Consider the following 13,999-nt stretch of genomic DNA (forward strand, 5'->3'; position numbering starts at 1 on the left):
TTATAAAAGCAATAAGCCCCGTGAAGCCGTGGTTTACAGTGAATTTATAACAGCTAAGGGGGTTGTGCACTCTGCTTAGCGTCGTACCTAACAACGCCCGTTAGCCGTTATAAATTCACTGTAAACCACGGCTTCCTGGGGCTTATTGCTTTATTTTGTCATTAATTACTCACCCTGATGTCGTTCTAAACCCGTAAGACCTCCAGTCATTTTCGGAACACAAATTAAGATATTTTTGATGCATTTTGAGAGCTCTCTGACCCTCCATAGACAGCAATGTAAGTAACACGATCTTAAGTGAATTATTCATTCCAGTGTGTTTCGCTTTAAACGCGCTGTGTGAAGTACAGACTGAACGGATTGTTAATACATCCCACCGCTGTATGGCCAGATGAGACGCAAACTACGTTTTCTCGACTGGATAACCAGTCTCGCTAGTAAAGTTTTGATGGATGAAGACTGCAATCAAGTAAGACGATTGCGGTGGCGTACAGGAGTCGTACAGCACAGTAAGCACGCGTGAGTCCGTTATAATAATGCGTGTATGAGCTGGGCCGAATTTACCTCTTTTCGTGACATAGGCAAAACTAATTTTTGGGTCCCCCTTCCCTATTAATATAATAGGCCTAATATTACCACCCAAGCAAACAAAACTATTTTCTTAATCAGTGGAAACGTTACAGTGTATTCTATCGCAATAAGTCAATAAAAATCGAATGTATAGCTAATTTGTTTGAGAACTCAGAAAGACCATTAATAGGTGCGGCGTACCACATCGGGAGTTATTGCTCTAATAATTTTAACGGCCAGGAGTCACAACCACACATCAAATATTGTTCAGATGATTTGTTTCAAGACATTTGACATGTTTCCGTCCTGAAATGTGTTGAACTTTTTTTACGCACCTCATCCCAAACCTTCCATTGCAAATTCCAAAACGTCATTTTAGAGCTAATAACAGCGGCTTGAGCCATTGATATGCAGGCTAATGCAGTTATTAATGCAGTCTAATGCAGTTATTAGAGAGAGATATTAAGCGTGTATGAATACCTGTGTCTGTGCGTCTCTCAGTAGTGTTCAGCAGCAGCGTCTACTAGTACTAATAGCGAATCTTTAAGAATATTTAAGTAATCTTTAAGTTAAACTGCTTCAAGAACCTCCCTACTGAGAAATGTCATGTAGCTTTTCAGCTGCGAAAATATTTTATTAATAAATTCGCGGGGCGGCATTGACGACAAGTTTCTGTCCGCGTCTCCGCGTGTGTGCGCGAGTGCGTGTGTGTGCGTCTATGAGAGAGAACCGGAGAAAGTGTGATTTCCGTACATAAAAAAGGTGGAAGACATGGAAATAGTTTGTAATTTTTTACCCTATTGTTTGTTATATTTATTTGCTCAATGTCTTCTGAGGTTTTGGTTCTTTTATTGTTGTAGATAGCTCATAGTATAACAAAATATTATATATCTCTTCACGTGCCTAGAATGCCAATGCGTAAATCCGGCCCTGTGTATGAGTGCTCTTGACGCACTGATCGCACATTGTAGGCTATTTATGCACAGGCACAGACATTTCCATACATTCATGTTGTTTCCACACACATTCACGATAATGTTTTGATTTGTCATGTTTATGTTGCTGTGTTTAGTTATACGGAATGGATCGTGTAATGTAGTAGATCTATGCAGTCAGCAGGCGGTTGGTTTAGGTTTTTTTGGCATCTCCATGTGGTCCTGTTCGGTATCGCAACTTGGCTTCTCTAAAATGTAAAACAGCTCTTTGCTGTTGCACTGTACACATACTAAAATTCTGATTTTTTTTTTCTTTCATATGTGCTTATATGGGCTCCTTATATCATTTGGTTCTTTGGTGTCCTTTTTTGGAAAGGGACGTGATTAATCAGATTAAAAGTTTTAATCGATTGACAGCCCTAATAGGGATATAAAATGTCAATTTAATTTCAGTGAAATATATTCATACATATTAATGAAATGTTAAATTATAAATATTATACCTAATAACAGTATAATATGTATATACTGTATATACAATATTATAATACAATAATCATAATAATATGTATATATTTAATGTCATAACATAATATATAATATACAAAAAATAAGAACAATAATATCCTTAAATATTATGTAATTTTAAGATATTACATTCATAATATATTTTATTAATATAAGTAAATATATAGGGATATAAAATATAACATTTAAATTTAATTTCAATTAAATATATTCATATATATTAAGGAAATGTTAAATTATGAATATACCTAATAAGCGTATAATATGTATTGTATGTATATATTATAATAGAATAATTATAATAATATGTACATATTATAATATAGTGCTGTTAAACGATTAGGCCTAATCGCATCCAAAATAAAAGTTTTTGTTTACATAATGTGTGTGTACTGTGTATCTTTATTATGTATATATAAAAACACACACATACCGTATATATTTTGAAAATATTTACATGTATTTACATATATATATATTTATATTCATATAATTTATATTATATATACATATATTTAATATATAAACATAACATATTTTTCTTAAATATATACGTGTAAGTGTGTGCATTTATATATACATAAATATACACATACACAAACATATATTATGCAAACAAAAACTTTTATTTTGGATGCGAGTAATCGTTTGACAGCACAATTATAATACAATATTAACATTAATATCATAATATTGTTATGACTTGGACAAATATTGGGTCAAAAGTGCCGTTTTATGAAACCATAGAATTAATAGCCCAAAATGATCTTTAATGTCACAATATTTCAAAAGCAAATATTGGGTTAAAGGTGCAGTATTATGAAATCATACATTATGGAATTAATATTAGGCTAATATCACAACATTATGTATAAATTTTACACCAAGTATAAGTTGATGTATATAAAACAGAACATAGGCCCAGTGTTGGGGAAAGTTACTTTTAAAAGTAATACATTACAATATTGCGTTACTCCATAAAAAAGTAACTAATTACGTTACTTCGTTACTTTTTATGGAAAGTAATGTGTTACGTTACTTTTGCGTTACTTTTTATCTCAACATGGGGACAGGAGAGCTGTCAATCAATAAATTGGAAAAAAAAAGTAACTTGCGTTACTTATTTGAAAAAGTAACTCAGATATTCTCTTGCAAATTAAAAAGTAATGCGTTACTTTACTAGTTACTTGAAAAAAGTAATCTGATTACGTAACTGGCGTTACTTGTAATGCGTTACCCCCAACACTGCATAGGCCTACAACATGCATTAGAAACACTGTGCAGTATCAAGTCCTCTGGGTTTCCCTGGCAACAAACACAACTCATGATGGCCTCCACACACACATTACAGGAGATATCGAGGATGAAGGTAACCCGCGGCGCTTTACCTCTGACTGCACCGCATTCTCACACAAATAAACACTATTTAGATATATAGTGAAGAAGCAATGGCTTTTACCTGCGCACGCACTTGTTGATAGAAGCGTGAAGCACGCAGCAGATTCGACGAGGCGTCTGAAGTCACGATACAGTAACGTTAGATCCATCATTAGCTGTGAAGGACGCTTTAAGATTTAATTGTATTACGCGTTATGCTTTAAGGCGCATTAACGCGCGGCAGGTGTTGTCTGGAAGCTCTTGTGATATGTGTTGTTTCAGAGAGATGAAGGCATCGAGCGTCTGAGCGGCTGTTTTCACTGGACGGAGTTTGACGGTGACGATAAACGCCAGTATTTACATCAGGAGTTTGTGTATGAGAATGTGATGTTTGCAGTTACTCGAGGACTGTCGTGGTCAGCAGTAGGACAGGTGGCAAACATCAGCAAACATCTCCTGCCCAAACTCAAAGGTGGGTCACCACAGCGATGTCCGACCCTGCTGCTGTTGCTATAATGTGTTACTTTCTGATGACCTACTAATACTTATTTATCACGTGATCACAGGGACGCCCAGAATTCTATGCACGTTATTTTATATTTTGTTGTTCATACCAAATTAAATATTACGCAAACTACTTTAATTTATAACTGAAATTTCTAATTCATTATTCTGATTAGGATAAATGCAGTTACTGTAAATCTGTGTGCTCAGTTTGATGGCGTCACACAGCTTGCGTTGACCCTTTAAATAAATGTGTATTGTTATCGATACCAATATATCATTAAAATTCTTTTTATGTATTTATACACAAAAACATGCCACTCTTGGCGGTTTTTCTGTTTGCCAGGTTATATACACAAAAACATCATTCGGTGAACGGACTGCAATTCATAGATTTAGTTTTTAGACAGACAGACAGACAGACAGATAGATAGATTTAGTTCTTTATAGACAGCTAGATATATAGATCAATAGATAGATAGATAGATAGATAGATAGATAGATAGATTTAGTTTTTATAGACAGACAGACAGCAGACAGACAGACAGATAGATAGATTTAGTTCTTTATAGACAGCTAGATATATAGATCAATAGATGTAGTTCTTAGATAGATTGATAGATAGATAGATAGATATATAGATAGATGATAGATAGATAGATAGATAGATAGATGATAGATAGATTTAGTGTTTATAGACAGACAGCAGACAGACAGACAGACAGATAGATAGATAGATTTAGTTCTTTATAGACAGCTGGATATATAGATCAATAGATTTAGTTCTTAGATAGAGATAGATAGATAGATAGATAGATAGATAGATAGATAGATAGATAGATAGATAGATAGATAGATAGATAGAGTTTTTATAGGCAGACAGACAGATAGATAGATAGCTAGATAGATAGATTTAGTTTTTATAGAGAGACAGACAGACAGACAGATAGATAGATTTAGTTCTTAGATAGAGATAGATAGATAGATTATAAATAGATTGTTTTTATAGACAGATAGATAGATAGATAGATAGATAGATAGATAGATAGATAGATAGATAGATAGAAAGATAGATAGATAGATAGATAGATAGATTGATGATAGATAGATGTTTAATATCATTTGGAGTCTTTAACTAATAACAGATAATCTCTGCTTTTAATATTCATGTTAGGTTTGAAGACATCAGAGGTCATTTGCCTCGTCAAGGATCATTTATCACAGATAGAGCCTCGTCTCTCCACTGCCCATCATGCTGCTCTCCTGGACTATATTGTGAAAACATACGTTCCTCATCAGCGGCTCTATCAGGTGGTTTTAAACGGTGAGACGGGTGTTAAACACATCAGATGCAAGCTCGAGATTGAAAGACCCCCTCACCCGCGGCCCCTCAGTGAGGGAACAGATGCTGTGGAGTGGGAACATCAGCGGGATCTCAAAGAGCTGAGTTTGGCTCAGTCCAGAAAAGAAGCTGAAATCAAGGAACTCAAAGAGACGGCTGAAGCTCAGATGATGGCAACGCTGCAGACCAGTTTAAACAGACTTCCATATGAAGGCCGGATGAGCATGCAGGTACAAGATATCAGTTATTTACAGTATCCACCTTATTTTGCAACATTGAAGCTATTTTCTGTGAAAGATACTAACACCGGAAGCCTCACACACTGATGTCGCACCTACTCTTATGTTAAAAATGATTTTATTTATTGAAATTATTAAATAGATGCTGCCTTATTGGGACAACAAAGCCCTCCCTGTAGCCTGTCTACCCCTAATTAATACATTATTATTAAATACTCATTAAGCAATTGATTTCCACTTTTCCGATGTGATATTTGATGAGAAAAGGAAGAAATGCATTACTCTCCAACCAACCCCACTGACGCTAAATAACACCGTCCAACGAGATGAAATGAACATGACACGAGTGTGTTTATTCTCGACTTTTTTCTCGAAATTTAACGAGCTTTTTCTCACAATTTAACGACTTTTTTTCTCGTAATTTATTGAGTTTATTCTCAACATTTTCAACTTTTTTCTCAAAATTTAACGACCTTTTTCACGTAATTGAATGAGTTTATTCAACATTTTATCTCGACTTTTTTTCTCGCAATTTAACAACTTTTTTCTCGTAATATAATGAGTTTATTCGCAACATTTTATTTCGACTTTTTTTCTCGAAATTTAACGAGTTTTTTCTTGAAACATAACTTTATTCTCGAAATGTAACGAGTTTAATCTCAACATTTTATCTCAACTTTTTTCTTGAAATTGAACGTTTTTTTTCTTGAAATTTAACGACTTTAATCTCGAGATGGTTTAATTTTTTTTTTATTGCTTGGCCCTAATCCTCTTCCGTATTTATAGGTTTCTTACTGATCTACTGTTTAATTCTTGCATCTAGAAATTGCTCTATAAATTCATTCAATGTTTGTCTATAGGATCTTTTTTTCAAAAAAAAAAAAAAAAAGATTGCTTTGAAAAGTGAAGTAAATGGTAATAGTGATGCTTGTCTTATTACACACTGCATACTGATGATTTATAATAAGAATATAAGTTTGTATTGTATTTTATCAACGTTTCATTGACGTGTTTATCAAAAGGAAGAAATGTAAGTAGGCGGATTGTTTGGACAGTAACCTGAAATGTAGCTTCCTGCTCAGCGCTGATATAAAACAGGATTGTGATCCTCCTAAGCTGCCCTGTAGCTGGTGGCACACTGTTACCTTTTCAAAAACCATCAAAGTTCATCTGCAAGCTATTGGCGAGCGGCTCTGCTGCGTAACCGCTACCAGCACTGACCTAAAAACTGTATTTTGCAGACTTTGCCATTTTGTAGCACAGTGTGGAATGTGAAGGCTGTAATAATTCATACCGACACAAGCAACAGAGGATTATTTCTGTTGTGTATTATCTCACGGTTATCACCCTCATAATGAAGACATTCACAGCTCGACCACTTCTTACTTAATATCGTAAGGCTGTCAGCAGTTACCAGATAAGATGGATTAAAGGAACACACAACAACGCTGTTATTTAACCCTGCTGAGCACAACAGCCACGGCCACTTTTTCAGCAGCTTTGGTTCCAGATGTATTTGTCCTAATTGAAATAACACTTGGACTAAGACTTGTGGCCTCTACAGAAGCATATATCATCACTTAACAGCCTCAGAGCTCGTGGTAGGTCTGCCTCCAAAGGTTTATAAGCTATCACCGAAAATCAAATTCTCTATGGAGAAAATAAATGGGAGTTTTACTTCAGAGACCCAGCAGTTTTCTCTCTATTCTCTCACTGGAAAACAATGTGAATATTTGTCTAATGCGAAACAAGCTAAAGCAAACAAATGGGTTTTATTGTGACTAATTATACTAATGTTTCATTAAGTTCTTTTTGGTGCTTAATGAAACTCAATGGGAATAAAATGAATGATAGGATCTTCTTTTTGTCTCATATTCTCTACTGTAGGAGGTTGAAGAATTGCTGCGCAGTTTTCTACAGTCGCAGGGAGAGATTATCATGGAGTCTCTGATGAAGGAAGTTTGTCTCACAGAGGATCTGTTGAGCCAGAAGTCTCAACTAGTACAAAGACACCGTACAAATCAACCGGTTTTGCCTGGAAAGAACTGTGTGGCGACTCCCACAAAATCAAAGAAGAAGAGGAATTGAAATACAGTTGTATAAAATGTCTATTTTGAGATATTTGTGAAAATTAAAGATTGATACCTGCTCTGTATGTATGTGTTGTGTGTAGAGTCCACATCAAAACTAGAGCTAATACGGTTGATTTCTACAAACCCAGTTCACTCATGTTGACCAAATGGAGTGATAAATTAGGAAATTCACACCCACATTCAAAAAAGTTCCTAAACATTTGCAGTGACCACAGAAAACCAGCAGCAGCTCTGATTGCGTTTCATTAAGCATATGAACATTTTGGCAGTGAGGTTTCACTACTTTTAAAATTGTTTGTGCAATTTCATCTGCTCAAAATCAAGCCAAGGTTGTTTTAGACAACCTAAAAGGACAGTTTAATCGGATTAATGTTCTTCAAAATATATTCTTTTCTGAAGAAAGAAGCAAGAAAATCAGACATGTTTGTAAATAATGACATAATTTACATTTTTGGGTGAACTCAGAACTATCCCTTTAAGATTGCATCAACTGAAGAAGAGTGATTCTCAAATGATTCTTAAAAATGTATTCAATAATCTTTTGCTGGCATTACATTAACAACTAAACCAAACATCAAAGATACATACATATATATTGTGGAGTTACATTTGTCAAGTCTTTATAATTAGATCAAATGTTCCCTCAAGTACAAAAAAAAAAATCTAATCCAGCTACACTGTAAGCACCATAATGAGGTTATTAGGTTATTTTAATAAAACCAAAAGAGGCTAATAACGCCTTTCAGAAATAGCACCATATTTAGGATTGTTGTTTTATGATACTGCATTTCTTCCATAAAATCTTTTAAATACCACTACCATTCAAAAGTTTGGAGTCTACGATTTTTATACCTTTGAAATTATTTGTTAAAAATATATTAAAAACCGTAATAATGTGAAATATTAGGTAACACTTTAGTATAGCTACCAATTCTCACCATTAACTAGTTGCTTATTAACGTGCCTATTATTAACATTGTTTATTAGTACTTATAAAGCACATATTCTGCAGGACCATATTCTTCATCCCTAATCCTACCCAATACCTAAACTTAACTGCCTTATTAACTATTAATAAACAGCAAATTAGGAGTTTATTGAGGCAAAAGTCATAGTTAATTGTTTGTTAATACAGAGAATTGGACCTTAAAATAAAGTGTGACCAAATATTATTACAATTTAAAATAATAATTTTCTTTTGTAATATAATTTAAAATGTATTATATTTCTGTGATGGTAAAGCTGAATTTTCAGCACCATTACTCCAGTCTTCAGTGTCACAATAAAATTAATTTCTTTCAAGATTAAAAAAAATCTTTCTCACCCCAAACGTTTGAACAGTAGTGTAAATTATTCTAGCAAAAAAAAAAATCTATAAAGCTCAGAATTTAGTCAATTCACTGATAAAAAACTAAATTATTTTAAACTGATTGCTACAGAACAAAGATTCCACAAAACAAATTTAGGCTTAAATAATATAAAATATATAATCAGGAAGGTTATTAAATTATTAAGATGATTGAGGAGAATAATGATATAATTGAACCCTGTAAATCTTTGGTTTACTTCACCAGGAAAAGTGTGCAAATATTTGCTACATATGGAAAAATGAAGAAAATCTGACCTTCATTAATCTCAGTGCGTTACATAGTATACTGCAGAGCCCAATTACCATCCGTTCCATTAGGTCCCAAACATCTCAGCTAAACTCAGACACATGATTGCAGATGGTGTTCAGTTGGCTCGAAGCATTCTGAAGTTTGAACCGGTGAAGTTGAGCATCGTCTGAATCAGCTCTGGCAAACCATAGTTGTGTTTCCAGCCCCAGTCACTGCGGGCATTGCTGTCATCAAAGACCATTGGCCAGCTGTCAGCTACAAGAAATAACACAGAAACTATTTGGAATGATAAATAAAGATGGGATAAAATTACATAATCTGCTAAATGTTTTTTTTTTTGCATTGCATATCCACCAAAGATTATGCAATGCATGATCAGAATACATTGCAATGGAGTGCAATACATCTTTGTATACCAATGGATCCTCTGCAGTGAATGGGTGCCGTCAGAATGAGAGTCCAAACAGCTGATAAAAACATCACAATAATCTACACAACTCCAGTCCATCAGTTAACGTCTTGTGAAACGAAAAGCTGCATGTTTGAATTTAAAACAAATTAACAAATCATTAAGACACTTTAAAATTTAAACCATTGTTTCCATAATCCATAATAACGCTTCCTCCAGTGAGAAAGTTCATCCACTGTTGTCCTCTCACATCAAAATCCACCAACATATTTGTTTAGAGCCGTTTTAAACTGTTTTATCTTTTAAAAAGTGCTTGATCTGTGCATATTTCTCTCCTGATTCAGACCAGATTACTTTTTCACTAAAAGCAATATTGTGGATTACGGATTTATATTTTAGCTGGAAGCAATGGTTTGAAGTTAAAATGCCTCAATGATTGCTTTGTTTCTTATAAGCATGCAGCTTTTCACTTCACAAGTCATAAATTGCTGTACTGGAGTGGTGTGGATTATTGTGATGTTTTTATCAGCTGTTTGACTCTCATTCTGACGGCACCCATCCACTGCAGAGTGTCTGTAATGCTACATTTCTCCAAATCTGATGAAGAAACAAACTCATCTACATCTTGGATGGCCGATGACTGATGTGTTAGACTCTCACCAATGGCTTGTCGAACTGGGTCAGTCTCGTAGGCGACCTGCAGGTCTGGCAGGTGCCTCCTGATTTCTTGTTCCAGCTCCTCTGGAGTGAAGCCCATGGCGCTGATGTTGTACGTTCGCATGGACAGCACCTCAGCAGGAGCTTCCAGAACCTCCAGTGGCTCTCAGACAATCATCAATGAACATCATGGGGAGTCTCGTGTCAGGCCTCAGATTGCACACAAAGTTACCTGTTTTCACAGCATCGTGGAAGATCTGAACAGCATAGTCTGATAGAAGAGACGGAAGCAAAAGTTTACACAGATGCATTAACACAGATATTTTAGTATTATTTACTATTATAGTAGTTACTAATATTTTGGATTAGCTTTTATTTTTATATTTTCAGTTTTCATTTTAGTTGAAGTGTTATTATATATATATAATTTTATTATGTGCTTCAATTGTGTCATTTTATTAGTTTTTTTCTATTTCTATTTCTATTTATTTTTATTACAGTTAGTTGTCAAGGCAACATTTTCTTTAATGTTTTTTAAGTTTGGGTTTTTCATCAAATTTATTTCAGCTTTATGTACATTTTTAATATTCTTATTTTACATTAACAACACATGGCAACATTTATTTTGTTTTACTTTTTTAATTTTTCATCTAATATTTCTATTTTATTTCAGCTTTATTTTACTTTGGAATACTTTTAATTTACAATAACAACACATGGCTACATTTCTGTTTTCTTTCAAGTTTTTTTTATGTTTTCATCTAATATTTCTATTTTATTTCAGCTTTTATTTTATTTTCAGATTTTAAGCTTAATTTGAATTTTTAATACTTTACAATAACAACACACGGCAACATTTTCTAATTTTCTAAGTTTAAGTGTTTCATCTTATATTTTTAGCTTTATTCAACTTTTAATAGCTTTAGTTTCCATAAAACACAAGGCAACATTTTCAGTTTTCTAATATTTCTATTTTATTTCAGCTTTATTTACTTTATTTAATAGTTTTAGTTTACAGTAAGAACACGGCAACATTCTCTAATTTAAGTTTTAATAATTTTTTTTTTTTAAGTTACGTTTTTCATCTAATATATTTAATTTGCTTTCAGCTTACCTGTAGTTCCTCCACCAGGTTGAGAGTCTGCAGAAATGATTCCTGGGTATCTGAGACAGCGGAAGTCAAGACCATACCTGTGATGGTAATACTGTAATACACAATACAGAAATGTAAAGACTTGAATATTGCATCACAAAGCTGATACACTGTGATAAAAAAAAACAAAGCTAGAAATATTAATATGCATTAAGACCTCATGAAACTAGATGTATTTCCTACTACCTACAGGTACATATCACGCTTGTACTCTCATTTTTTTCATTTAATATAATGCTAAAATTAAAGTCCCAACAAAGGTTCAGGATTTGCCGGTGTTCTCTCAAAAGCATACCGACCTCTCCCATTAGCTCAGCGTGAACTTTGGACACTCCGTAAATGGTTCGTGGGCGCTGGATGCACAGATCCGGGGTTGGGTTACGAGGGGACATGGGGCCAAAGGCTCCAATAGTGCTGGGGATGAAGAGACGGAGCCCATGTTCTGTTGCGACATCAAGAACATTGTGCATCTCTAAAAATGAGAAAACAAGAAAAGAAACATCAGTGTACCTTACCGCTGATAAGAGATTGAAGATGACTGACCTCGGTGACTAACCAGTGATGTTGACGTCACGAGCAAGGGACACATTGGCCTCTTCGACTGCACTCAGTAGGGCGCTGTAGTGTATCAACCAGGTACGGTGGCCGAGAAGTGCAAAGCAAATCACAATTCTGAAAACAAAATAACAAATTACAAACACAAATGCAAGTCTAAAAAACTAAATAACAATTCAGAAAGCACAACAACAATTCAGAAAGCATTATAACAAGTCAGAAAACACAATGACAAATTCGAAAACAAAATGCGGTTGTTTACAACAATCTCACACAAGTTCTTGTAGTCCAAAATGTCAGAAAATATAAAGGGACCTGAGGTGAAAATTTAAGAGTCCAAAATTGATATAAAAATAAAAATAAATAACATTTAAAATAAATAATATGCATATAAATTAGTAACATTTATATTGTGTGTATATATAAATTGTATATAAATATTCTAAAAATAAAATACATTCAAATTTAAAATATAGATCAATATATTCTATAACTATAATTTTAAACTAATCTACATAGTTTCATGTACATACAACATTTTTGGAGAAGAATTATGACTAAAATGTCACACCACAAGTGAATAGAACAAGTAAAAATTTGTTTAAGTAAATGACAAAAATAAATATAAATAATTAAAAATGTAAAATAATAAAATAAAGATTTTAAAACAGGCATATAAATATTTGTATTTATTAAAAGCATTTTTATTTATTTTTGCCAATTTTATTATATATTTTAAATATGAAATATTCATTTACATATGCATACATAAATATATATTTAAAAAAATATATATATTTAAATTCAAAATGCAGATCAGTTTATATTTATGAACTCATACATGTGCATATATCAAATTTGTAGAAGAATTGTGACTAAAATATGCATTTACTGACTATATATTTTCAATAAATAAAGGTACATGAAGTCAACATTTACAATTAAGTGCCAAAAAATATAAATATATAAATTTAAATACTGAAAGAGGTATATCAATGTTTATATATTATAAACATTATTATTTATTTTTGTAATTTTATTTTATTATATATTTTATTTAAATATTCACATTTACAGCGACCTATATTAGTAAATATTCTAAAAAATAAAATATATTTAAATTCAAAATATAGATCAATATATTTTATTAATAAATTCTACATGTACAGTACATACATCACTTTTGGAGAAGAAATGTGAAATGTTTCAGTTTCTAGGATGCTGCCCACTGTGTGAATATACTGACACTCACCGCTTTGGTAAACATGAGCTCGAGGTTTCCTGATATCAGACAGAATTACATTATATTTTCCAAACTGCTTCCTGTAAAAAAGGGAAATAAACAAGATTTTTTCTGGAATGTCATGCATAAAAATTCTTTACAGCTTGACAGATATTACTGTGACAACCCTAGATTCTGTAGTCAGCAAAAAAAAGTTGCTGCACTTTTTTAACCAATCAGAAACAGCCCCTGCCTGTCTGCCTTTCACATGGTGACACCTGGTTGGTTAAAATGTCATAGGGGGCGGGGTCTTCAATGTGAAGTTCTAAAATCATCTGAAAGCGCTTCAGTCTCACCTGAGCAGTTTGGCCAGCCCTACTCCCAGCTGACCCAGACCTCCTGAAATAAAAACAGACAGAAAATATGATTAAATCTCATCATCAGTGATGTGTTGCCATGGAGACTACGTTCCATGCTTCAGAATGTGGTAACCAGGGAAACATGGCATCTAAAGGTTTATATAACATCCCTTTAGGCCTCAAAGCATCATAAAAAAGACAATCTTTATAAATAGGATTACACAATAAACGGTGCATCACAAAAGCAATCACTTGTCTCCTGCTCTCATACCGGTAATGAGAACTCGGGGATGATCAGATTCAGAGAAGGACACCGAGTGAAAACTGGCATCCGATGCGACTTGGCGCGGAGAGAAACTGACACCACGAGATAAAACAGCGAGAGACTGAAAGCCACAGACGGGTGCCAGACCTCTCACAGCTCTCACACAGGACAT

The 13,999-nt window shown here is 33.7% G+C and overlaps 1 protein-coding gene and 1 pseudogene across 1 annotated transcript; one reads left to right on the top strand and one right to left on the bottom strand.

The window, feature by feature from the left end:
• The first annotated feature begins 3,291 nt into the window (after positions 1–3,291).
• Positions 3,292–7,640, top strand: cunh8orf74 (chromosome unknown C8orf74 homolog). Its single transcript, XM_016440678.1, has 4 exons — positions 3,292–3,402; positions 3,693–3,882; positions 5,089–5,486; positions 7,383–7,640. The coding sequence occupies exons 1-4, from the start codon at positions 3,358–3,360 to the stop codon at positions 7,581–7,583; spliced, it is 834 nt and encodes a 277-aa protein (XP_016296164.1). The 5' UTR covers positions 3,292–3,357; the 3' UTR covers positions 7,584–7,640.
• A 1,682-nt stretch (positions 7,641–9,322) lies between these two features.
• Positions 9,323–13,999, bottom strand: LOC107654060 (L-threonine 3-dehydrogenase, mitochondrial-like; annotated as a pseudogene).

Source organism: Sinocyclocheilus anshuiensis, unplaced genomic scaffold, assembly GCF_001515605.1.
Source record: "Sinocyclocheilus anshuiensis isolate Anshui unplaced genomic scaffold, SAMN03320099.WGS_v1.1 scaffold1561, whole genome shotgun sequence".
Taxonomy (NCBI): Eukaryota; Metazoa; Chordata; class Actinopteri; order Cypriniformes; family Cyprinidae; genus Sinocyclocheilus; species Sinocyclocheilus anshuiensis.

Coding starts and splice junctions, on each gene's coding strand:
- cunh8orf74 (XM_016440678.1), top strand. CDS start 3,358: ATGATGGCCTCCACACACACATTACAGGAGATATCGAGGATGAAG. Junction 3,883..5,088: donor TCTCCTGCCCAAACTCAAAG/GTGGGTCACCAC, acceptor TATTCATGTTAG/GTTTGAAGACATCAGAGGTC. Junction 5,487..7,382: donor AAGGCCGGATGAGCATGCAG/GTACAAGATATC, acceptor TCTCTACTGTAG/GAGGTTGAAGAATTGCTGCG.